The 27202-nt window shown below is 39.4% G+C and overlaps 1 protein-coding gene across 1 annotated transcript in view; it reads right to left on the bottom strand.

Moving 5' to 3' along the window:
• Positions 1-343: 343 nt before the first annotated feature.
• Positions 344-27202, bottom strand: part of INTS7 (integrator complex subunit 7) — a 92273-nt gene continuing 65414 nt past the window's right edge. Inside the window, exons 14-20 of the mRNA XM_082675499.1 lie at positions 24450-24644; positions 23787-23890; positions 22329-22397; positions 12363-12495; positions 6867-6965; positions 5272-5457; positions 344-1783 (exon numbers count right to left, since the gene is read on the bottom strand). Coding sequence (XP_082531625.1) covers positions 1496-1783; positions 5272-5457; positions 6867-6965; positions 12363-12495; positions 22329-22397; positions 23787-23890; positions 24450-24644 — 1074 coding nt within the window. The 3' untranslated portion in view covers positions 344-1495. The remainder of the gene's footprint in view (positions 1784-5271; positions 5458-6866; positions 6966-12362; positions 12496-22328; positions 22398-23786; positions 23891-24449; positions 24645-27202) is intronic.

Below are 27202 nucleotides of genomic sequence, written 5' to 3'. Positions count from 1 at the left end.
CCCAGATGTTGTCATGCCTGTGCACATCATGTACTGCGTACATCTGGACATCAACCACAGTGGACACTGTAGATCTGCACCGTTTTATGACAATGCCCTGGCCACTGGCAGAAGTGCTGTGCTGGGACAATAGCCCATGAAGCCAAGAGATCTTAGAGGGACACGAGTTGCCTGCCAATCACTTTCACCCCTGGAGGCCACATTACACACACACAAAAATCCCCCAAACTCATTTTTTTCCCTTTAAACTCTATCCCTCCTTTGAGTCAATGTCGACTTTAAAGAGAAAACGGCAAAACGAGCAAAGCAATTGAGAGATTTATTTTAAAAGAAAACTTCCAGGGAATGTGCCCTGCGCTTCACCTTGGGAGCTACTTCCAGCCCAAGTGCCCATATCATCAGTGTCTGCAATCCTGTGATCCCTGATGTCTAGAAATCATGACCCCGAAGCACTGAACAATCCCAGATCAAGAAAGAACAGTTAAATTACATGTAGTATACTGTGTTAAGAAAGTGTATTATTATTACATTTTATAATGGTTTTCCACCAGTACTGACATAGAAAAAAAGGGGGTTTTCTGGCTAACGAGAAAACTTCTATTCCCTGAGCATTCCAACTAACTGAGGGTGTATTATAGAGAGACTGCTGTTTCTAGACAATCAAGTTTAGCACTACCTAACTTGCCAAGAAGAATCTAAACCAATCAAAGGAAAAGATCTGCCCTCCTAACATTAAATGTGATTTTTTTCATTCTTAGAAACAATAAAAAAAGTCTGTATTACATAAAATTGCACATATATTAGAAAAAACAAATTATTAATTTCCAATCTTTCTATGTAATTGTTAGCTGCTCTTTGGGTCAATTAAACACTAAAACAATAAATTACGATTGCTTTAGCAGAGAATAGATAGGTAAACAGGTGAAATAATACGGCAGGATGTTTCCTTTCTGCTAGACTGCAGGCTCTCATAATCCATAACACTGGATGTTTCAGGGGACACTTCCAAGTCCAACTACGGGAGTACTCAGTTTCTACTACCCTGGGTAAACCCGGCACATACTGGTCAGAACTTCCAAAGGCCCAGCTCAGAATTAGAGGTCTATGTCAGGCAGCAAGTGATATATTTTGGTAGGAAAGCAGTCAAATTTACTAATTCAATGATCCCAATATGTGACTTTTCCTGAAAGAAAAAGAGAAGGCTCAGCAAAAATAAAAGTAATAATAGCAAAACAATGAAAGTGCTGAATAGGAGATGAAGGACTTGGTTTAAGAAGAAATAAGGGGAAAAAAATCTTTCTGGTTAGGAACCCAATGATTTCTCCAAGTAAATTTTTAAGAAAAGAAATGTTTTTTTCAGAATGTTCTATCACAGAAACCAATGAATAAACGGACTCCATATTCTAACTTTTGTACCTTTATCCATATGAAAAAGCAAACTATTTTCGCTAATTTGCTCAGTTCCTGGAAAGTCTGTAGTGCCTCTGTTGCACGGCTAAAACCGCGTGTAGGCATTTCGCTGCTGCTGCTGTTGTAACGGCTGCTGGACTTGCTGCTGCTGCAGGCGAATCTGCTGCGAATAAGGGTCTTCCAGGGATTTTACAAATATGGTGGTTCTGGGACCAGTCTTCCATACGATGCCGTTGGCGTCTTTCACGGAAGATTCCACTGTAATGTTGTGTGTGCCAAGGATAGCAAAGTTCAACAGGAATTGAGTACTGAAGTAATCATTATGAGGCTCAACCCTCTGCTCCATCTCATTGGTCATATTGTCAATGGGTATCTGGAATGAAAAAAATCGTTAAATAACAATAGCTAACGTTTCCTGAGTGCATGCTGTGAGCCAGGACCTGTTTTAAGTGGTATTTAAATCTTTGCAAACAACCAAAAGGTAGGTACTAATATTATCCTTGTTTCACGAATGAGGAAGCTGAGGTGGGGAGGTTAAGTAACTTCTCCAAGGTCATACAGCTAATGAGTGATGACGTTGGCATCTGATAACAAAACTCTAGACTGGAGTCAAGAGTCTGGCTAACTCCAGAGCCTGTACTCTTAATATCAGGTAACACTGCCTCCTCACTAGAAGGAGCCTGAGTAAAAGGAGCTTTCTCAGCCCCTCTGATGAGGCCTTTCTGCCTTGGGAAGCAGTTCAGAACATGCCACCCCAAATACGCGGCTGTGGCATAGCGATTATTTTGAGCTAAAGGCACTTGAAAAACAACAGGTACAGAAAGGGCTCTCTGACCTGCCCCTTTTTACCTAAAACATAAATCAGATTTTCCATGAGAAAGGTAAACCTCCCTGCACCAAAAAAGAGAAGACTGTCACCAGAGACTGGGAATCGATGTTGAGATGGATCTGTACGAACCAACCTAAGAAAATAACCCGTATCTTCCACTAGTCTCCCCCAATGCCCCAACAGATCTCCTAGTCATTTTACTTACTGTCCCTAGCCCCAAACCCTCTGTCTTGCCATTTTGTCAGGAATTTATCATCTGTGTGACTAAAAGGTATCTAAGCTTTCTGTTCTGGTCACTTCTTTGGGTCTTCATCCTCCTGTGAAGACTCCCATATATATGTAAAATTCTAATAAAACTGGCATGCTTTTCTCCTGTTAATCTGCCTTAAGGTCAGTTCAATCTTAGGCCTAGCTGGAGACCCTAAGAGGGTAAAAGAGAAATTTATCCTCCCCTCTCCTTGTTCACCCAACCCCAACTCCAATTCCCATCTTTCTTTAACCTGTGAAGAGATATTCTAAAGAAACTGGATGCAACCACCTGTTTCAGTGAGTTTAAAATCTGAAAGACTAAAAAAGAACATAACGCTATGCAAATATATGGTTTTTCCCCTCCTAGCTAGTCTGATTTTATATTACTTAAGTAATGTAGTGATTCTTCCCTCCTTTAACAAATTAACTTTAGAACTTGCATGTTGCTTACTTAAAAATCAGTGTTTTGTTCAGATGGGCAGTACAACATATTATGAAACACAGATTTATGAATTCATTTATGTATTTAGCTAGATACTCATACCTTTGTCCTTCAAAGAACAGAGTAACACCTGCAGGTGTATCTCTTCTTGTACCCAAGATGAAGTATGTCAAGAGAGACACTTATTCTAAGAATGCATATACAGGTAATCAGAATGAATATTTGATTAGATTGCTCTATGTTTATGTGTGTATTTCTGTTGTGTAATTAATTATATAAATGTGCCCTGAAGCTTCGTGTCTCAATAAGCAGTTATCATGAGGTCAGTTTTCCAGAGACACTGATCTGTAACATTAATGAAATGAAGTCACCACAAATTCAAGATCTTAAAATTATTTATAAGTCCTTTTTTGTTTTTTGTTTGCACATTCAACTTCTGTAGGATTTTTATTTCTGTAAAGAATATGCACACCAAACAAGAACTTCCTTAAAAGGACCAGAAATAGGCCTAGTAGGCAACCTGATCACTCTGAACGCATGATGCATTTTAAGTTGCAAACTCACTGCAAGTAACATTACAAAGCAATCATGTACTACCTGGCTTATTACGTCAGCTTCTTGACTTTAACCAGTGCCTCCTGAGAGGTAAGTCAACAATGAGAAGACCAGTAGTACTTCTCGACTTGAATGGTTTTTTTAAAAACAGTAAAAATCACTATATACAAGGACAAAGAGAATCATGGTTACTGTTCTTTCAAACTCAAAATGAGCAGAGAGCTGCAGACAGGGATAAGCTGACTATGTAAGTTCTCCTTATGATCTTCTGTGACAAGAGAGATCACTGAAACATAAGAGAGTTGTACTAAATACAGTAAATGATTTTTTTCATTATTCACCAAATATCTACTGAGTGGCTACATAAGGTGCCATGCTTTGTGCCCTCGAAGTCAAAAGAGAGGGAGAGAATGAAGGCTGAGCCTTCTCAGAGTGGGTACAGAGCCCCGGAGAGAGAGAGAAAGTTACCAAAGTAAGGAAAGTAGTAATGGCTTAAACCAGACCTTCCCTTGGCCTTTTAGCCTAAAACCACCAAAGAGAATAAAATGCTCTCATTTTATATCTTTACTGATACCCCTTTCCTTGCTCTGGACCTCAGTTCAAGGGTGCCCACAAATAAACCCAGACATAACCAATTTGGACATTTAAACAACTCTGTTCATACAACTGTGCACTTGTTCACTTGTTCCATTTACTGTGAATAAACCACCAAGGGACTAGAAAGAAATGTCTAAAGAAAGGAACATTCTACATTTGGAACATTGGTGTTTCACAGGCACAGATTCAGAATCTTAGCTTTGGCTAACAAAGCAAGCGTGATTTTGGTTAACCTACCTCATGATTTCTCAAAGTAGCAAATTTCTAGGGTTAAACCCTTAACGAAAGATTTTACTTCATCTGATCACTGTATGTCAATATAGTATACTTTTTTTTTTTTTTTTTTTTTTGCGGTACGCGGGCCTCTCACTGTTGTGGCCTCTCCCGTTGCGGAGCACAGGCTCCGGACGTGCAGGCTCCACGGCCACGGCTCGCGGGCCCAGCCGCTCCGTGGCATGTGGGATCTTCCCAGACCGGGACATGAACCCGTGTCCCCTGCATCGGCAGGTGGGCTCTCAACCACTGCGCCACCAGGGAAGACCAATATAGTATACTTTTTTTGGAACATGCTAAAATTTACTTAAAACAAAGGAAAAATAAATAGATGTGTTCTTTTGGGGTCAGGGGGTTAGGGAGAAAGTTTTTCCCCACTCCCGATGCTTCCCTCCATGTGGAGGGACCTTTCATTAGATGAACAGTACTGGTCTCTAGGGGAGAAGGTGCATCCTACTGATTGGTAAGTTGTGGGGTGGGGACTGGGCCTGGGGAGCTAAGCACCTTCTCTCTCCCTTCTTCTTTGGGCTTCAGGGTACTGCTCCTCCCAGTTTTATAGGGGCAGGCTCTGTGTATACTGGCGGAGGCTGGTGGGAAAACTCAATTCAGAGCCACAAGGCTAGGCAGTCCTTGCTGCCAGGCACCTGAGCTAGGTTTCTCCCCAGCTCTAACAGTAGTGACACTCATATTTTGATCTCTGCCTGCCTGGATACTTTGTCTATCAACTGGTTCGGGCAGGGAAAAGAGAAGTGTTGTTTATCAGCCCCCTTACACCCTAATACGTACTTTTAACTTACGTCCATCTGATCCCTTGGGAGGTATAACTGCAATCTGCTTAACCATGAAAAACACTGGAAAACTTCCATCAATGAGTTGATAAAACCTGCATCACAACTCTGCCTCTTTTCTAAATTACCTTGTAGTCTTGTCCAGATTTACTCTGCAGTGTGGAAGAAACATTCAGACAGACAGACTGAATTTTGCGGAAGAGTCCTGGTTTAGATCCGTGCTGGACCACTCCCTCTACCTTCAGCGCCAGTTGCTGGTTATTCTGGACAGCAATGGGTTCAGCAGGGTTCCGGGGGGATGGTGACAGGGCAAGCTGGAAAGCCAACATTAAAATAAATGCTAACAACCGAAAGCAAGCTTCCTTACAACAAACATGTCTGTGCTAATTGTTGATTATAGATTAAAACATTACTTGTACACACACAGGCACACATACATACACACAGATACATACACACACAGACACACACACACACACCCGCAATGACCTGACCGTGCTGGGACAACCAGACAGATGTACCTTTAAAGTCAAGGGTTCCTTATCCCTAATGCCTCCTTTTAAATACCACTGTTTTGTGTTTTTTTTTTTTAAACCCCCAGCCCCAGTTCTGTTTGAGGGGAACAGAGGATTAGAGAATAGCAAGGGCACTGTTCTCCCAATTTCTGAGGTGGGGCATTTCTTTGACAATGAACCAACTCTAGTATGGAAATGCACTATATAAATTTTCATGTCCAGCTGCTGTCTCTATGGTCTTAGGTAATTTTAAATAAACTAAATTCAAATGTAAATGAATCTAGAATTCTAGGATTACATACGCTATCAAGTCAGCATGGTATAAAAGTCAATTTCCACACATAAACCAAATGACATTTTTAACCTCTCAGTTTTTCTTTAAAAACATATTAAGAATCCTAAATACCCTTTAATTAAAGAAAGCTCAAATCTTGCTTAAATAAAAATACGGAAGAAACTGGGTCTTTCTGATAATGTTGTTGAGCCAGTGAACCCTGGAGACATCTTACCTTAGGACTTCTTATCTATATAATCAATTTTCCTTGTTATTCAGGTCATTTTCAAATGGAATGCTCTATTATTTGTAATCAAAAACATTCAAATGGATGCAAAAGTGCACTGAAGACATTTGCTGATCGGGATAATCCAGGGAATCTCTTACAAATGACAATTTCCCCCCTTTCCCAACAATTTCATTCTTTTTTTTTTTTTTTTTCAATTTCATTCTTTGCATCAAAATAGCTTTTGAATTTTGAGTGGCTTAAATATTTTAAAATACTGACTATACTCATTGCCCAGCTTCTCAAAATTTGTTATTTGTAGACAAAAGTGCTTTGGAGATAGGGCTGGTGATGTTTTACTGGACCTGATTCATTCCAAGTTGGGTTTAAATAGTTTGATCAGACATGGATTCAGCTCAAGATCCCTGTGGGCTACTATGATGAACAGCACCCAACTCATTCTTGAAGACAGGGACAGAGCTCAAGGTACCCAAATGCCTGTCCCACTGCATTTGGCACTATGAGGAAAGAAAGGAGAGGAGAGGGTTTAACTCCCAAATCACTTGTTGAAGGGAGGAAAGGCTTACAACTGAAGAGTATAAGTTCTGTCTAAACCAAAGGTAAGATCCTGAAGCAGAGCTATGCCCCCTACAATCTTCAGAAGAAGGTATTAAACTATATTAAACCTGATTGTTCTTCCTATATTACCTTGATGCTGGTAGACTGCAGTTTCTGGAAAAAATATCTCTGAAATGAAAGAGGAACTTTCAGCAAAGAAATGATGGCATTGCAGAGACATGCTGTATGCTGGGGAAAAAAAAGAAAAACCAAATGAAAATAAATTTCCAAATTTCATCAACAAATAGTTACTTTCAGGAAGAAGTGTAAAAACTACAAACGCTCATAAAATTACTACAAAAGTACACACCAATCAGGTTAAGAGACATAACACTCAGGAACTATATACATTTATCAAATCACTCATGCCAAGGAGGACAATTACAGACTTTTACTTTATTCTGAAATATATTCAATAAAAAATGACAGAGAAAACCCACACTCCTCAAGACCAAGCAGTGTGCAGTCTGCGTTTCTATAGAGCTTAGAGCTACTAGATATATAGTTATTTTAGATACTAAAGTATAAAGTAACTATCACGTGACAAAATATGATAAAGAGCAGGTATATGGTAAAAAATCAGAGCAAAATATTGACATTTGAGGCTCGAGACCAAATCCCCGTGGAACCTTGGCTTGGAACTGCCTCATTCTTCATCCCATCTCTACCAGGTGGCCTCCCTGTTCATGTGGCCATGAGTCTCCAGAGAGAGAGCAACGGTGAAAACTTACTGGAATTCAGATTACAGATTACCATATAGTCCAACTCTATAGATCGCTGAAACTTAAATAAAACACCTTCTTTCTAAAATCTATTTCACAAATTTAACTGAGTTTTGAAAATCCCAGCTTAACTGCAGAGGAATAGAACTACTCTAATGAATCTTTCGAGTCTTAGTGAAAGGGGTCATAGAACCAGAATTTAAGAATTCAAAGATTTTATTTATTTATTTGTTTATTTTCAACTACTTTCTTGAGGTACCACTGACATGCAAAAAGCTGGACATATTTAATGCATACTACTTAATCAGTTTGGAGATAAGTATACACCTGTGATACCATCAAAGCTATTTTAAAGATCACCCAGTTTAACCCTCAATTTTGCTGATGACACAGGTCACCCAGACAACTAATGGAACAAGCTGGGACTGGAACCCAGGTCACCTGACTAGGTCACTCAGTGATTTTGTTTTATTTCACCAATGATTTGCAAACTTAATCGAAAAAAAAAATTACAGTACTGGAACACCTGTAACTTTGGGTGACCCAGAACCATTCCTGCTTGGTCTACCATCCCCTCCTCAGTCTACTCCTCTCTCAGTGGCCCCCAAAATGCCACAGGCTGAAAACTGTTCCACTATACAGTGCTGTCTGTCCTTTTAAGTTCCTGCTTCCAAGCAGGGTATCACCTAGTGCCTCTGCTATAAACATTTTTAAAAAGTAGGGCATTAAGGCTAAAAGCCAGAAGAATCCATTCCTCATTGGTTTCAGATTACTGAACATTCTGTGCCTGACAGACTCCTAATATAAACGCCAGGTCTATTACTTGAGATTACCACAACACGGATTTAGAGACACTGGGTCTACTCAGGTTTAACTGCTAAAACGGCACTATTCATTTTCTTGCCACAAGGGATCTGAGATGCGTTTGCCTGGACATCCTACTTGTGGTGGAACCTTTGATGCCACAACAGTATTTAAGGAGAGAAACATCTTTAAAGAATGGATTTAGAGGAGCACAAGTGACCTCAGGCTGTTCCCGGGCAAAAAGGTACCATTTTCCCTTTTAAAAGAATAGATGCGGATTTTGCAATTCCCCACTGGGAAAGCAGGACTGCCTCTGAGACCACTAGCCCCTTGGGCACACTTCAACACGTATGTTAGTTGCAGATTACTATCAAAGTACCAGTCAGGAGATGTGAAATCACATATCATGATTAGTAAACCGGTAAGAGGACTATCCCATCATGAATACTCCCTTCATTGCCAAACCGAATACTTTTCAGCCTTTGTATTTTTTGACACTTCTGTGGCACCTGATAATGCTCTCCTTCCATGAAATTCCACTTAATGGCCCCTGCCCTCACTTCTGATTCTTCCCTGCTCCATCTTCTTTCCTAAGATTCTCTTCCTTTGTATGTTCCTTCAGTGTTGATGCTCTCCTTAGTCCGTTTGTCTTCTCAGTCTGTTTGTTCTTCACAGGCAGTTTTCTTCACTCCCAGGACTTTAAGAACCTATATGCTCACGACACCTCAACTTTACATGCATTCCAGCCTGTCTCCTTCTGACACCAAACCTGTTATCTAACTGCCAATGTTTAACATGTTTAAAAATGAAACCACCTTCTTCCACTATCCCTCTGTATTGTCTCAGTCAAGGATCAACCATTTGTGCACCTGGTCATCTAAGCTGGAAACCCAGAGGTCATGTCTCCATCCTCTCACATCTAATTTAAAGAAAACAAAAAACAAACAAAAAACCAAAACCAAGCCTTGAAAATATTACACCTAAATAATCTTTCTTATGTATCTGTTCTTCTCATTCTTGCTCCCACTTTATCAATTTGGCCCCTACCTTGGATTACTGCAGAAGTCTTGTAACCACTCTTCTTTCCTTTAATTTCATGGCTTCCAGGCCATTACCTGTTCTGTTTCTACATAATAGTGTACAGTCTTAGCTTAACCACTTCTCTCCCACACCCATTTAAAATGCCTAAAGAGTGCCCCCATTGTCTACGGGATAAAGTCCAAACTCCTTAAGACTGTGTTAAAAGCCTTTTGTCATCTGGCCTCCACTGACCTCTCTAGTCCCGAGCCTGCACATTATGCTGCAGCAATAACACACTGTTCCCGGAAGACATCATGCTATCTCATGCCTCCGCTTTTTAAAAAAAATTTATTTATTTATTTATGGCTGTGTTGGACCTTCATGGCTGCTTTGGATCTTCGTTGCTGCACGCGGGCTTTCTCTAATTGCAGCGAGCAGGGATTACTCTTCGCTGCGGTACGCGGGCTTCTCATTGAAGTGGTTTCTCTTGTTGCGGAGCATGGGCTCTAGGTTTGCGGGCTTCAGTAGTTGTGGAACGTAGGCTCAGGAGTTGTAGCTCGCAGGCTCTAGAGCGCAGGCCCAGTAGCTGTGGTGCACGGGCTTAGTTGCTCTGCAGCATGTGGGATCTTCCTGGACCAGGGCTCAAACCCATGTCCCCTGCTTTGGCAGGTGGATTCTTAACCACTGTGCCACCAGGGAAGTCCTCATGCCTCTGCTTTTGAACATGTTGTTCCCTGCCTGAAATTCTCTACCCCTCCTTATCTGCCTCAAAAACTCATATGCAAATACCTCTTCTCTCTGATGTGCACCCTCACCCCATTTCCCCTATCCTTTGACATGAATTACTTTCTCTTTTGTGCTACAACTCTACTTTGTGCAGACCTCTATTATTGCACATATATTATATTGTATTTGTTTACAAAATCTTTCTTATCAGACTATGGACAACTTGAGGGAAGAGCCTCTTTGTCATTTTTCTATTCACAGGATTCAATAAATGCTTGTTAAACTGAATTTTGGGTTCAGAAAGTATCAAATCTATAAAATACAATTTGGAAAGGGGGAAAAGGGAATCAACATTTATTAACCACTCCTTATATGCCAGGCCAGGCACTGTGCCAGGCATTAGGCATTATTCCATTTAAACTTCACAAAAACCCTATGAGGTAGATATTTTTCCATATCATAGAAAAGGGTATTAGAAATTTGTCTAAAATCACGCCTGCTGAGTGGCAGAGGTAGAATCTGACCCTAGGGCTCTTTTCTCTGTATTGCGTACCTACTGGGCAGAAAATTCCCATTCTTTCCATTAAACGCAGTGGATTGAACTCTGTCAAACTCAAGGTACTATCTGGCATCTATTTAATTTCCTAGGGTGGAGCTTAGAGGAAATACATGTAAATAATTTAATCAATGTCTCACATAAATATGTCTACTTCCTACGAAGATAATCTTTACAGTCTTCCTTAGCAATCAATCTCAGTATCAAACAGCTACCTGTGTCATTTCAATTCAGCAAATATGTATTGACAATCTTACGTGGAAAGCAGTGTGCAAATGAAAGTATCTAACCTTAAAATCTAATTTAACTCTTTAATGACACATCCTGTCAATTTCTTCTAGAACACCTGATAAATGGTGAGTTCAGAATGAGAACAGCAGGAGGCAGAAGAGAGCTACAGGAAATACCAGTATCCAATGTGTAGGCAGGGCAAGAGAAACTCTCCAAGGTGTAAAGTTCAAAGACAGTGCTATGCACTGAATGTGATGTCGTCTCTAAATTCACATGTTGAAGCCCTAACTCCCAATGTGTTGATATTTGGAGGAGGGCCTTTGGGAGGTCATTAAGTTTAGATGAGGACATAAGGGGGGGACCCCTGTGATGGGATCAGTGCCCTTATAAGAGAAAGGAGAGAAAAGAGGCCCTCTCTCTCCAACACGTGAGGACACAGCGAGAAAGCAGCAGCTGGCAAGCCAGCAAGAGACCCCACACCACAAAACAAACTGTTTGGCACCCTGAGTCTGGACTTCCCAGCCTCTAGAATTTTAAGAAATGTCTGTTGTTTAAGCCACTATGTCTATTTTATTATAGGAATCTGAGCTCAATACAACACTGGAGAATGGCCAGACAGGGAGGAGGAAATCTGGGTAAGAGTGTCAGTCTGTCCTGTGACTGGGAAGTCAGGGGATAAACAGCAGATGTTCAACAGTGCCAAAGGTAGCAGATTCAGTAGGCTAAGTGGACATGAGTATTAAAGGACAGCAGTAGCATCACCTGGCAGGAACTGATTTACTGATAGTCAGAAAATAAGCCCAGTTCTTTCTATTTTAATTGGCCAATAGTTTTCAACCCTGGTGGCATGACAGAATCACCTGGGAGCTTTTAAAAATACTAAGGTCTGGGCCTCGCAGAGATTCAAAGATAACTGGCCTGGGTGGGGCCTGGATATTGATGTTTTTTTTTAAAATAGCTTCCAAAGTGATTCTAATGTGTAGCCAAGGTTGAGAACAATTGCAACTTTAGTTAAATTGTTAAAAAAGGGAAAAAAAAGTTTTATCTGCATTCTGGTAGAGCAGAGTTGACATGTTAGTGTGACTATGTAGCAGCTACAGATGTGCTAAGTGCTTTCATGGATCATCTCATTTCAACCTCACAACAATACTATGATGTAGGTACTGTACTAACCCTGTTACAAAACAGGCACAGAGGGGGGCTTCCCTGGTGGCGCAGTGGTTGAGAGTCCGCCTGACGATGCAGGGGACACGGGTTCGTGCCTTGGTCCGGGAGGATCTCACACACCGCGGAGCGGCTGGGCCCGTGAGCCATGGCTGCTGAGCCTGTGCTCCACAACGGAAGAGGCCACAACAGTGAGAGGTCCGCGTACCGCAAAAGAAAACAAACAAACAAACAAACAAAAAACAGGCACAGAGGAAACAGTCATAGAGAGGTTAATGTGTTGAAGTCACACACAGTAAGTGCCAGAGACAGATAAAAACTCACTTCCACATAATAAAACTCAATAAAACAAATGTGACTTGCCATGTAAGAAACAGGGGTATATTTCCGATTGAGTGATTCCACCTCCTCCAAGACATGATTATATACAGACATCATTCTTCTCTCATATTCACTATCAGCATGGGCTGCTCCTGTAGATCCATATTCCTGGAAACTGAAGTCAAAAATTAATATCAATCAATCAACCAAGATAGTAACTTTTTTTTGCGGTACGCAGGCCTCTCACTGTTGTGGGCTCTCCCGTTGCAGAGCACAGGCTCCAGACGTGCAGGCTCAGTGGCCATGGCTCACGGGCCTAGCCGCTCCGCAGCATGTGGGATCTTCCTGGACCGGGGCACGAACCCATGTCCCCTGCATCGGCAGGCAGACTCTCAACCACTGCGCCACCAGGGAAGCCCAACAGTAACTAATTTAATGTCAAAATGTGTCAGGTACTTTCCACACTGTCTCATTTAATCTTTAAAATAATGAAGTAGGCACTGTTATTTCCATTTCACAGATGAGAAAACTGAGGCTTGGAGATGTTAAGTAATTCGCCTTCAGTCACACAACTAGTAAGCGACAAGCTAGAATTCAAATCCAGACCTGACTTCAAATTATACAAGTCTTAATCACTTTGGTTGTTAGCTAGTATAAAAATGTTTAATTAAACCTTGTCCCTGCCATGAGGGGAAAGAGACATAAGGCATTTGAAAATGTAAACTATCAATAAAGTCAGCAGACAAGTGCCAAATAACCAGTAAAGATATGCAAGTAATCAGAATATAGAGGGAGCTGAGGAATGCCACAGAAGAGATCGGTCTTGGACAAATCACTATGCAAGTAGCATGGATAAGATTTGAAGAGATGGAAAGTTCGGAGGGCATTCATAACTGGAGAAATGGCATGAATCTAAAGCAAGCAGGTGAAATGCACAAGAATGTTCAGCAGAGAACTAGCATATAGAGCATGCTGGAAGAAGTTTTACCTAGATTTCTTTTTTTTCTACTGCCTCAAACCCAAAGACATTTCTGAAAGTATTTCTAAATGGGAAAAGGTGGCAAAGTCCTGCATTCTAACTAAACTTCAAGAGGGCTATTTGAAAATGCAATATAGGTAACTTAACTATGTTGGGTTAACACTATTCTTACTATTCCCTTATTATCCTTTTAACGGCTACTATGTGCAAGGTACTTCAGCTGGGTACTTTACATAGGTTTTCATTTAACCATTACAACCACTCTAAGAGACAGGCATTATTACTTACCTATAGTTTATGCATATGTGGCTCAGGGAGACGAAAGAACATGTCTATATTCATACTCACTCCTAGCTGTATGTACACGTGTATCTGCCTGGCTCCAAAGCTTTGTTCCCTACTCTGTACTATATCTTAAGTTCTATTAAGACAAGAACTGAACCTCATTTAGTGATAGACTTTAAGGAAAACTATACCACACAATAAAGCATAAAGATTTAAAAGTCTCTGACAAAGTGACCTGCAAATAAAAGGGTATAAAATCAGAATATACTGTTCCATCTTCTACAAAAGGAGTATTCCTTTATTTATTTTTAATAAACTTTATTGAGATATGTTACAAAATCGCAAAAATGTACCCTTCCTAGTCAATCCCTACTTGTGGCCCCCAGCAACCAGATTAGCTTTCTATCACTGTAAATGAGATGTTTCCTAATACTGGATATAAATAATCATACTATATGTAATATTTTGTGTCTGGTTTCCTTTACAGCACAACATTTTTGAGTCATTAATGTGTTTTGTGTATTTCAACAGGTCATCCATCTATATTGCTGAGTAATATTCCACTGTATGAACATACTACAATTTATCTACCCATTCACCTGTTGACACATTTGGCTCTTTCCAGATTTTGTTGTTACAAATAAAGCTGCTAAGAAAATCTGTGTACAGGTCTCTGTGGAAATATGTTTTCATTTCTCTTAAGTAAGTAGAAATAGAACTGGTGGTCATATGGTAATTGCCAAACAGTTTTCCATAGCGGCTGAATCATTTTGCAGTCCCCAAAATGTATGAATTCAAGCTCTTCCACATCTAATATTTGGTATTAAAGGGCTTTTTAACTTTAGCAATTCTAGTGGGTGTTAGTTGTATCTCACTGTGATTTTAATTTGTATTTTTCTGATGCCTAATGATGTTAAGCATCTTTTCATGTGCTTATTGGAATTAACATATCTTCTCTGTTGAAGTGTCTGTTCAAATCTCTTGTCAATTCTTAAAAATTGGGTTACCTTGAGTTGTATGGTTTTCTTAATATTCTGATAGAATATGTTTGAGAATATTTCACCCTGCAACCAATCTTTTCATTTTCTTAATGGCATCTTTCAGAGAGCAGAAGTTAAAATTTTTAAATCCAATTAAACAATTTTTTTCTGTACAGTAACTGCTGCTTGTGTCCTGAAAAAATCCTTGCTGATCTCAAGGTCATGAAGATTTTCTCCCAAGTAGTATTCTAGAAAGTTTGGAATTTTATCTTTTACAGTTTGATCTGTGATACACTTGGAATTAATTTTTATGTATGGTGTGAGGTAAGGTCAAGATTCTTTCCCCCCTATACAGCGTGTTCCAGCACAATCTGTTGAAAAAAACAGATTGTCATCTTTGTCAAAAATCAAGTAATACTCCTATGTAACTATTTTGGTCTCTCCATTCTACCCTCAAGCCAATATCACATTGTCTTAATTACTGGAACTTTATACTAAGTCTTGAAATCTTTAGCAAGTCCTCTAGTTTTTTCCCTTTATTTTACAATATGGTGAATTACACTGATTGGTTTTCTAATATCAAACCTAGAATTTCCGGAATAAACCCTACTTGGTTTTAATGTATTATCCTTTAGAGTTTTGTTAGGTTCAATTTGTACATGTTTTGTTAAAGATTTTTAAGTCTATGTAGAATATGTGAATTTTTCCTGTTCACCTCCACTATCACATTTATTGGCACAAAGTTATTTATTCCTTTAATATGCTTTTAATATCTATGGGATTTGTGATGGTACTCATTTCATTTCTAATATTGGTAATTTATGCTCTCTTATTTCCTTGTGCAGAATAGCTAGTTTTATCAACTTTATTGATCTTTTCAAAGAGCCAGCTTTTGGTTTCATTGACTTTCTCTACTGTTTATTTATAATTCACTGATCAGCATTCTCATCTTTACTATTTCTTTCCTTCTAATTACTTTGAGTTTAATTTGCTCTTTTTCTTGCTTTAATATGATAGAAACTAATGTTATTACTTTTAAACTTTCTTTTGTGTATGTATGCATTTAAAGTTATAAATTTTCCTCTAAGCTCTGTTTTAACTGCATCACACAAGTTTTGATATGTCGTGTTCTCATTTTCATTCAGTTTAACTTACTTTCTAATTTCCCTTGTGAATTTTTGACCAATTGGAATGTTTAGAAGTCTTGTTTAATTCCTAAACATTTAGGGATTTTCCAGAGATGATTTTCTAATTTAATTCTATCAGATAACATATTCTACGTAGTTTCAACGCTTTTACATTTACTAAGAATTGTTTTGTAGCTCAGCATATGGTTTACTTTGGTAATTTTTCCAAATGCGCTTGGAAAGAATGTGTATGCTGCTGTTAGTATGGCATACAGGTCAATTAGGTCAAGTTGGCTGGTAGTGTTATTCAAGTCCTCTATATCCTAAGAAATCTTCTGCAAGTTGTTCTAGTAATTATTTCAGAGGGGAGTGTTGAAAACTCCAACCATAATTGTGGATTTATTTCTCCTTTCAGTTGTCAGTTTTTGCTTCGTATATTTGGAAGATCTGTTACTAAATATATAAACGTTTAGAATTATGTCTTTTGGATGAACTGATCCCCTATTATGGTAAAATGTAGCTCTTTATCAAGTCTTTGTCCTAAAGTCCACTTTGTATGATACTGTCACGCCAGCTTTTAGGGTTCCTTTTCCATCCTTTTGTTTACTTTTAATATATTTGTATCTTTGTATTTAAAGTGGGTTCACACATATGGTCACCTTATCTTTGATAAAGGAGGCAGGAATATACAATGGAGAAAAGACAGCCTATTCAATAAGTGGTGCTGGGAAAACTGGACAGATACATATAAAAGAATGAAATTAGACCACTTCCTAACACCATACACAAAAATAAACTCAAAATGGATTAGAGACCTAAATGTAAGGCCAGACACTCAAACTCTTAGAGGAAAACATAGGCAGAACACTCTATGACATAAATCACAGCAAGATCCTTTTTGACCCACCCCCTAGAGTAATGGAAATAAAAACAAAAATAAACAAATGAGACCTAATGAAACTTAGAAGCTTTTGCACAGCAAAGAAATCCATAAACAAGACAAAAAAGACAACCCTCAGAATGGGAGAAAATATTTGCAAATGAAGCAACTGACAAAGGATTATCTCCAAAATATACAAGCAGCTCCCGCAGTTCAATATCAAAAAAACAAACAACCCAATCCAAAAATGGGTGGAAGACCTAAATAGACAATTCTCCAAAGACGATACACAGATTGCCAATAAACATATGAAAGGATGCTCAACATCACTAATCATTAGAGAAATGCAAATCAAAACCACAAGGAGGACTACTGGGCATATACCCAGAGAAAACCATAATTCAAAAAAACACATGCACCCCAATGTTCACTGCAGCACTATTTACAATAGCCAGGTCATGGAAGCAACCTAAATGCCCATCGACAGACAAATGGATAAAGAAGTTGTGGTACATATATACAATGGAATATTACTCAGCCATAGAAAGGAACGAAACTGAGTCATTTGTTGAGACGTGGATGGATCTAGAGACTGTTATACAAAGTGAAGTAAGTCAGAAAGAGAAAAACAAATATCGTATATTAACGCATGTATGTGGTACCTAGAAAAATGGTACAGATGAACCGGTTTGAAGGGCAGAAGTTGAGACACAGATGTAGAGAACAAACGTATGGACACCAAGTGGGGAAAACCCCGAGGGGTGGGGATGGTGGTGTGCTGAATTGGGCGATTGGGGTTGACATGTGTACATTGATGTGTAGAAAATTGATGACTAATAAGAATCTGCTGTATAAATAAAAATAATTTAAAAAAGCAGATGATTAATACTTAAAAAAAAAAAAACCACAAGGAGGTATCACCTCACACCAGTCAGAATGGCCATCATCCAAAAATCTACAAACAATAAATGCTGGAGAGGGCAGGGAGAAAAGGGAACCCTCTTGCACTGTTGGTGGGAATGTAAATTGATACAGCCACTATGGAGAACAACACGGAGGTTCCTAAAAAACTAAAAATAGAACTACCATATGACCCAGCAATCCCATTACTGGGCATATACCCTGAGAAAACCATAATTCAAAAAGGGACATGTACCACAATGTTCACTGCAGTACTATTTACAATAGCCAGGACATGGAAGCAACCTAAGTGTCCGTCGACAGATGAATGGATAAAGAAGATGTGGTACATATATATAATGGAATATTACTCAGCCATAAAAAGAAACAAAATTGAGTTATTTGTAGTGAGGTGGATGGACCTAGAGTCTGTCATACAGAGTGAAATAAGTCAGAAAGAGAAAAACAAATACCATATGCTAACACATATATATGGAATCTAAAAAAAAATGGTTCTGATGAACCTAGGGGTTAGGACAGGAATAAAGACGCAGACAAAGAGAATGCACTTGAGGACACGGGGAGGGGGAAGGGTAAGCTGGGACGAAGTAAGAGAGTAGCATTGACATATATACACTACCAAATGTAATATAGATAGCTAGTGGCAAGCAGCTGCATAGCACAGGGAGATCAGCTCGGTGCTTTGTGACCACCTAGAGGGGTGGGATAGGGAGGGTGGGAGGGAGACACAAGAGGAAGGGGATATGGGGATATATGTATACATATGGCTGATTCACTTTTTTAAACAGGAGAAACTAACACAACATTGTAAAGCAATTATACTCCATTAAAGATGTTAAAGAAATAAAAAATAAAATAAGCAGCCCACAAAACCTCATAATAAACCTATGAATTAAGACGAGATATAAATAAATAAATAAATGATAAAGTGGGTTACTTGTGGTAAGCTTATACTTTGGGTTTTGCTTTTTTAGCTGTCTGATAATCTCTTTACTTAGAGTAAGACTATCTACATTTATTGTAATAACTGGTATGACTGGGTATAAATATACCATTTTGTGATTTGTTTTCTATTTTCATCTGTTCAGTTTTTTTTTTCCCTCTCTTCCCCTGCCTTCTTTTGGATTAACTGAGGTTTTTTTTAAAGTATTCCATTTTACCTCCTCTATTGGCTTATTTATTTTCTAGTGGTTGCTCTAGAGTTTATTCATCTTCATCCTCCATTACCACAAGTTATCTTCAAATAATATACACTTGATGTAAAATGTAAGACTCTTACTACTGTATTAATTCCAACCCCCACCCCCGTCATTTGTCTCACGTCACACATTTTACTTCTACGTGTTATAAACTCCCAAATGCATTGTTATTTTTTTCTAAATGGGCAATATTTTTTTAAAAAAGTAAAAAATGAGGAAAGTCTTTTTTATTTACTCACATATTTACCATTCCTAGTGTTCTTCTTTGTAGATCTGAATTTACATCTCAAATAATTTTTCTTCAGCCTGAAGAACTTCCTTTAACATTTCTTATAGTACAGGTCTAGGCCTGCTGGTAACAAATTTTCTCAGATTTTGTCTGAAAATGTCTTTATTTAGTCTTAATTATTCAACGGTATTTTTACTGAATATAGAATACTAAGTTACTTTTTTTTTCTTTCAGGACTTTAAAGATGTTGCTTCACCTGTCTTCTGGCTTGCATTATTTCTGATAAGAATTAGTAAAAAATTCTTATTTTTATTCCCTTCTACATAGTCTTTTTTCTTTGGCTGCTTTATATTTTTCTTTATTACTGGTTTTCAGCAATTTGATCATCATGTGTGCCTTGTGATTTTCTTTATGTTTATGCCACTCTGGGTTCGTTAAGCTTCTTGGAGTTGTGGGTTTATATTTTTAATTAAACATGAACATTTTTCAGCCACTTAAAATATTTTTCTGTCCCTTGTTCCCCTCCTTCTAAGATTTCCAGTTACTTGTATAGTAGTACAAATGACACTGTCTCACTGGCAATTTTAACTTTGTTCCGTTTTTCAGTCTTTTTTCTTTCACTGTCCAATTCGGATAATTTCTATTGCTATGTCTTTAAGTTCACTAATCTTTTCTTTTGCTGTATTTAACCTACTGTTAAACCCAACCTAATCAACCTTGAATTCTATGTTCATCAAAACTATCTTTCAAAAATAAAGGCAAAATCAAGATATTTCATTTTTATGCTCTAGAAGTTCCATTTTCTTTTTAAACCTTTAAATTTGTTCATTGTCTTCTATCTTTAAAATTTTGAAAATACTAATAGTACTAAAATACTATTTTAAAGTCCAAGTCTGTTAATTCCATCATCTGTCATTTGTGAGTCTTTTTTCTAATTGGCTGAAGTTTCTCTTGGTTATTTGTCACATCTTCCAGCTTCTTCTCATGACCAGTAATTTTTGATTGGATGCTAAAATTGTGGACCTTATACATTTGAGTTTTTGGATTTTGTTGTCTTCAAAGAATGTTAAGATTTTGTTTTGGTGGACAGCCATTACTTGTCATAATCCTGACTCTTTGAAGGATTACTTAAGCTTTGTTAGGTCAGGTCTAGACTAGTCTTCACTTTAGGGCTAGTTTAGCTTGATTACTAAGGTGGTGTGACCCTTCTAGTGTCTCTTCTGAATGCCTTGAGTGTTCAATTAGGTTTCTACAGTTTGGCCGGTTGGAACTCAAACATTTCTCAGCTCTGCGTAAGCTCTGGGAACTGTTCAGTTTACAGCTTCCTGGTAATTATTCCCTCTCTAGTAGCTGTTTTTTGCCTGGCCTTGTGGGATTTCACCTAATATATGTACAGCTTATCATTCAGCCAAAGATTCATAGCACTCTTCCTCTGGAAAGCTTCCTCCACCCCTGTACTTGGCCTGCAAATTCTTCCTTTGTTCTCTGAACCCTGATATCTATCTCTTCAACTAAGCAAGACCACCATGTTTTAATTTGGTTACTCCTGCCTGAAAGGCAGTCTAAAAAGTGCCTCCAGGCAGAGGAAAGCAAGGACTAGTGTAAAGTTTACCTTATTTATGTCCCTTCCCTGAAGGATTACATTCCTGGTCTCCCTGTTGTCCAATGTCTGGAAACAGTTAAACTTATATTTAAACTTGCATATTTTATCCAGGTTTCTAGTTGTTTACAATAGAAGGAAAAGTCCCATACGTGAATGGCTTCATGACCAGAAGCCATTCCATTATATTTTAGGCAGTAAAAATAAAGGTTAAGTGCAAAGCTAGAATAGAAAAATGTAATGGACAAGCATCTCAAAATATTTTTTCTTAATAATCCTAAAAGGTTGGTATGAGCAGATAATAACATTTATAATTATAAACATAAACCCCATCCTATCTCACACTTACTGATACTGGCTCAAGCACAATGTTAGCTGCTAGAGATACGAAGTTGGATAAGACAAGGTCTCTTCTCCCCAAAAACCTTCTAGGCTATGAAAGATACACACAGATTTTTGTAAAAACTATAGTGAATTTTATTAATGTCATGCTTCACTCTCTTGAGGCTCTTTTTAGCAGCAGGTCCTTCTTTATATGAAAGACACAAAATATATAGTATCAAGAAGAGAAGTTTCAGAAGGAATCTACTCTTTGCAGTTGTACACCAGTACGACTGAAACCCAGAGAGCTCTCCTTCAAGGTGCAATCTTTCTTTTCCAATTTTTCATTGCTAGGAAGGGCAAAGGTTAGGGGAAAGTGGGTTTAGGGGATAAAACAGGATGGAGAAGAGTGAAGAAAGGTGGTAGGAAGTGGAGAGGTTGACAGTGAGAGCAGGATTTGAGAGCTGGCTAGATAACTCCCTTCACCCCATCCCTGCTGACCATGTGTTAAAAAAATCAATCAAGAAAAATACTAATTTCTCTTATGTCAACCAACAGTACAATGACATTTGTGTGCTATCAGGTAAGATGAGTAGGCATAATCAGAAATGGCGAGAGCCTGGAAGTATCAATTAACTGGCAAAGACTGAAAAATATGGAGGTTAGAGAACATTTTGAAATTTAAAAGGGAGAAGCTTAAAAAAACAAAACAAAAACACTGGAAGTCTAAGGGGAAAATGAACATAGATCAAAGAAGGATAAATGGAAAAATAAGTAAAAATTAGTATGTCATCGAAATATTAAAATGAATCAGACAAGTGAAAAAAAAATAGCCAAGTGTTGTTTAAATATCTATTTAAAGTAGATAGCACTTTAAAACAGAAGGCAAGGATTTTGGTACTGCCTTGGAAAAAAATGGTGAGTCAATGCTTTAGGACAGAGAAATTTAAAATGCTCTGTTGATTATGTTCTCTTTGAGGAAGCTGATCTTAGAATCACAGGCCTTACTAGATTGGAAATATACAGTTGAAAATAAATGTTCTAAAACAGAATACTATAGTGGGAAAAAATAATGGACCATTCTTCAATAAAAATATTTTGAACAATTAATCAGTTAATTACAGAATGGAGAAGGATTTTAATAAAGCAAAAAGAGGAATATCTTTTTGTTTGGGAAACCAAAGATAAAAATTTCAAGTTCAAGCTTAATTATACTATTAACTCAATTTTTTACACCAAAATTTAGTTATAATATACCAGAAGAAAATGTTCAAATTCAAAGAACTTCTTCCTAGTTATTTAGAAAACAGAACACAGGAGGTAAGTAAACAATGGAGACAGAAAATCTAGGTTTGTCATTAGTTATATGACCTTAGGCAAATGCTAGAGAAGTTCTTCCTCTATAAAACCTCTTCCAAAACACTGTTGTGATGATTAGGTAAGATAACATATTTGAAAGTGTTCTGTAATATAAACTATTTAAATACCTTGCTGATTCTGGATCCAAAATCAGGGCTTCTATTGCGTGAGATATCAGTAAACAGCTCTGCTGCTGTCTGCATTATGTTAAGGTTATACATGATAATAAAGAAATGTACTATAGACTTTATATTATTTGAATACTAAATAAGGCAAGATGAAAATTGTAAGGCCAGCAGGTCCGGGGAAGGGCCCAGGGAACCAGACGGAAACCCCGCCAAGGAGGCTGATGCAACCAACCAGTCTTCCCGCTCCCTGAGGGGCAGAACCAACGGCTCTGAGGCTGATGCAACCGACACCCAACATTGCCACAACATCCAAAAGATAACCAAAAAGGGGCTGCTTCACACAGCAAGTGCCTCCCCTGCGTCCACCCCTATACATTTTGTTCGCGCCCACACCCAGGCGCAACTTCTCTGGCCCCTTTCTCTCGGACAAGTGAACCTCACCCGGGAGCATTCCCAAATAAAGCTTGTTTAAGCTCTCCTCCGGTTTTGGTGCCGTTCCTTACAAAAATCATATTCTTAGTGAAGGTAACCACATGTTATTGACTCAAATAGTCTGTGGCTCTATTTTTTTCTTTTTAAGGGATATATGTTGTCTGTGATAGTTCCAGGAAGAGTACTTCAGAGGTTAATGTTGGAAGGAGGAGCCAAGCAACAGGCTCTGTGATTCAATCACAGAAACTTTTTTATCTATCTTGGATATAGGGGTTTCACTAATGAAAAGTTTAAAACCACCACCACAATAAGGGTCTGTAGAGCGGTTACCCTGGAGGTTCCTAGGCTGGGGCTCAAGGGATCTGTTAACTCTCCTGAAATGGTATGCAAATTTGGGGGGATATGTGCATATATGCATTTTTTTTAGGGGAGAGGGTCCATAGCATTCATCAGGTTTTCAATCACTAAACCAAAATGCCAGGAATTACTGATTTATAGGTCTGCAACTTAAAAGCAATTTATCTTTCTTCCTTTCAAAAAGGATCTGAAGCTGCTAATAAGAAAATACGGAGAACTTAAAGGGGGCTTAGGGAACATAAGTGATGACTGAAACGACTGAATACATCATTAATAAAGGTGATGGGAACTAGGGTTGTTAGCTGTGAATAAAAGATAGGTGAAGCAAGACAGAAAATGGTTCTCTGGTGGAAAAATATTTTGTGTTGTCCATTGTAGCTCAAGTGAGCACAAAGTATTCAACACTGCTTGGACCTGGGTTTTGGACGCTCTTCCCAGAGGTGGAAAAAGACCACCACTGAGTCACCACTTTTTAAAAAGCCTGGTTGAAGTAAAGAAGTTAAATTATACTGCTCATACTAGGTTTCAAAAGAGAAATTATTATTTATGGTAAATCTGTAGGCTTATCTAATGTATATGTATATTTTAGTTAAGCGTATCTGAAATATTTACTCTACATTTAAAAGAATACTTCCAAAGAACAAGAAATATTGGGCAAGTTTAGGATACAGTTCTACATTCCTCAAAGTTGCGGAATCAGCATCAAAAGATGCCTGATAAAGATCCCCATATCGGGAAGCAAGGCTTCGGAATTCTTCCATGGACAGTTTCATCTATAAAGAAGGAAAAATATCAATTATGATAAATAAACAAATATGCTTTCGTGCTGTATAAACAACACAAAAGTCAAAACATAAGAAAACAATCCTCAAACAATAAAAATGAAAAAATATTTTATATCAACTCATTTTCAATTCATTCATTTTTATAAACCCTATTAAAGAAAATTAACAAAGATGGCAAATGAAACTACAAATGTGTACAAGATTATAATTTACACATAATGTACAGAAACAAAAAACACTGCATTTTTAGCTTCTTCAAAGTTTCACTAAAATAAATATGGTTATAAACTTCCCAAAGTTTCTTTAAAATGTATGTCCTTTTTCTTTATATAAACATGTAGCAACTAGTGAGATATCATCAATCACTCTGTCATTTTAATAAGACTTCAGCCTGTTTTTTGCAAGACAGATGAGTTTAGAAGTATTTGATGTTGCCTCTGAGTCAAACCGCTGATTTTTAAGTTTCAGAATTTTTCATCTCACAACTAACCTCAAAAACCTCTAAAGTGTAAATAAAAACTGCACTGAAAATAAAGTTAAGACATACCTGATTGGAGATGCGACCACACCGCTGGAGGTCATTGCCTAAGGTCATGGCAATTGTTGTGGCAATTGCAGGTGGCGGGCTTGTCTTGAGGCTACTACAAGTACAGATGAGTTGAGAGAAGGCTTGGAGAAGGTCAATCCTGAGCTTTACAAATTCACACTGAAAACTTAAAGGATTCAGTGGTGTACTGGCAGCCTGGGGAATAAAAACAAGCTATATTTAATACAAGGTAAGCATAAAAGGAAGATGCTGAAGGACAAAGTATTTGTCAGAGTCTGCAAAAGAGCAGTAGTTCTAATGATGATGGATAAACACCCACATTATGAGGGGAGGATGTAATATTAGAAAGAAAAACTTATTGTCATTAGCATCAACTCTGAAAAACTATGTTCCATCAACACTCAGGTTCCTTACTTCCTACATTTGCAAAGACCCCACAAGACATGGGTTAACTAGACCGTCATCTGTAAGATATCATATGAGGGATGCTTCACAGACATTACCATTCCCCCCAAATTCCCTTATCACCTTCCTACCTTTCTAACCTGAAATTCACATGCTGGAATCATTAAACAGAATTTTTAAAAGTTGGAAGGGGGAGGGCTTCCCTGGTGGCGCAGTGGTTGAGAGTCCGCCTGCCGATGCAGGGGACATGGGTTCGTGCCCCGGTCCGGGAAGATCCCACATGCTGCGGAGTGGCTAGGCCCGTGAGCCATGGCCACTGAGCCTGCGTGTCTGGAGCCTGTGCTCTGCAACGGGAGCGGCCACAACAGTGAGAGGCCCCCGTACCGCAAAAAAAAAAAAAAAAAAAAAAAAAAAAAAAAAAAAGTTGGAAGGGGGAGAAAAGAAAGGTGAGGGCAGGAGAAATATATTGTTAGACCGTCACTGTTAAAAAAGTCTGTTGCTGGCGGAGGTGAGGCAAGAGCCAGCCAGACCACGTGGGGCCTTCAGACCACAGGCAAGGTTCCGGATTATATTTTAAATGCAGTGTTTGGCGCCCAGCCCCCTACTCTGTGCAGTCCCCCCCGCCCCGGTTTCTTCCCCGCGGATGCGTACGTGCGTCCCGAGTGCGGCGGCTGTGCCCAGAGACCCGCCTGACCCCGGGCGCCCTTAGCCCTGGTCCGGGCTCCAGCCACCGCAGCACGCTCGCCTCTGGTCTCGCGCTCTGCCCTCAGGCACCTGTCCCCCGGTGATCCACGCAAGGCCCCGTCGGCAGGTGAAGTGGCCTCCCTTAGAGCGACCCGGAAAGTGTGGTCCGTATTTCAAGGTGGACTTTCAAAGGCGGTGCTGCCTTGAACCCGCGGGCCCCACCGGTGGCCGAGCGCTCCAAGACGTTAAGGGAAGGGCAGGCCTTCCCTAGTGCAGAGGCACTGGTGTTGGCCGACTGTCCATTTTTGCAGAAATCTTCCTCCTATGTGGGATCGCTGTCTGGAGAAGGGCTCCTGCTTTGCTCCGGGAGGAAGCTAACCCAGGACGGCAACACGTGTCTGGAAGGGCCATCTCCAGAAAAGAGAAGAGCTGCAAGTGCTGTCAGTGATCCCCTCCAGGCACCCAGAGCCTTAACTGAAATACCGGATCGTTCCCTAGATTTTTGCTACATTAAACTATATTGTCCAGTTAAAAAAAAAAAAAAAAAGAGTACGAAACACCGTGGTAGAGGACAACGATTCCTGGCTCTCCCCTGACTGCACAGCCTTTGGACAACGTTGCCAGTGAAAGAGCTTTGTTCCAACCACCTGCCCCAGTGCAGCTGTGTCGATGGCACGAAGCTTCGTTCCGCAGCTCCTACTTCACAGCAGTCCCCTCTCCCTGGTCTCGTTGTGGGTCACACCATGATGGCTGCCCACCCCTCAGATGGACCACAGGTTCTGGAGTTGGCTGCTCCCGAGAAGAGCCGGGTGGCGACTTTTTTGAGCAGGACCAGAACAGACCTCCTCGGGTCACGCAGCTGCAAGTGGCACAGTGACCCAGCCGCTCGCTTGCAACCAGCGACTTTCCCAAACCAGCTGCTGCTTCAGCTTCGTGATCGGGCCAGTTTCTAAATTGGGTAACGGTCAAGAGGCATGGTCTGTGATGTCATGTATGTAAAAATCTGTTTCTCGTTGAAGTTACAAAAGTAATGACAACACGAGCTTTCACAGGGCCGAGCTCACTTTGTTCTGATCGCTGCCACCAGCGTAGGGGGTCCAGGGTGGTGGGTAGATGAAGCCCACCTCTGCCTGAAGCATCCAGCCAGGCTGTGCATCCACTTCCTGGTCTGAGAAACGGAACTAATAAGCAGAATACAACTTCTCTTTATTGTTTGCTACGAAGAGTGATCTGATTTAAACATTACTCGGAGGCCCCTGCTTATTTTACCAAGCACAACGTCCTCCACGTTCCTCCATGCCGTAGCAGGTGACAGGACTTCCTTCTCTTTTAAAGGTTGAATAATATTCCATAGTCTGGATAGACCACATCTTGTTCATCCATTCACCTTTCAGTGGACACTTGGGTTGTTTCCACCCCTTGGCTAGTGTGAGTAATGCTGCTCTGAACATGGATGTACAAATATCTGTTTGAGTTCCTGCTTTCAGTTCTTTTGGGTCTATACCCTCATGGGTGTGAGGCAGTATCAGTGATTTTTAAGATTCCTTTGCTTCCCAATTTCTTTAGCTGTCTTTCTCTCCCCTCCTACCTTATGAAATACTTAAGAGATTAAATGTATAAGATAAAGAAATTGCTAAAAATGAGGAATTGGGAAGTTTAGACTT

This window comes from Grampus griseus, assembly GCF_964374135.1.
Source record: "Grampus griseus genome assembly, chromosome: 1".
NCBI lineage: Eukaryota > Metazoa > Chordata > Mammalia > Artiodactyla > Delphinidae > Grampus > Grampus griseus.
The sequence above is the reverse complement of the archived record's forward strand: the minus strand, read 5'-3'. Positions and strand labels throughout refer to the sequence as shown.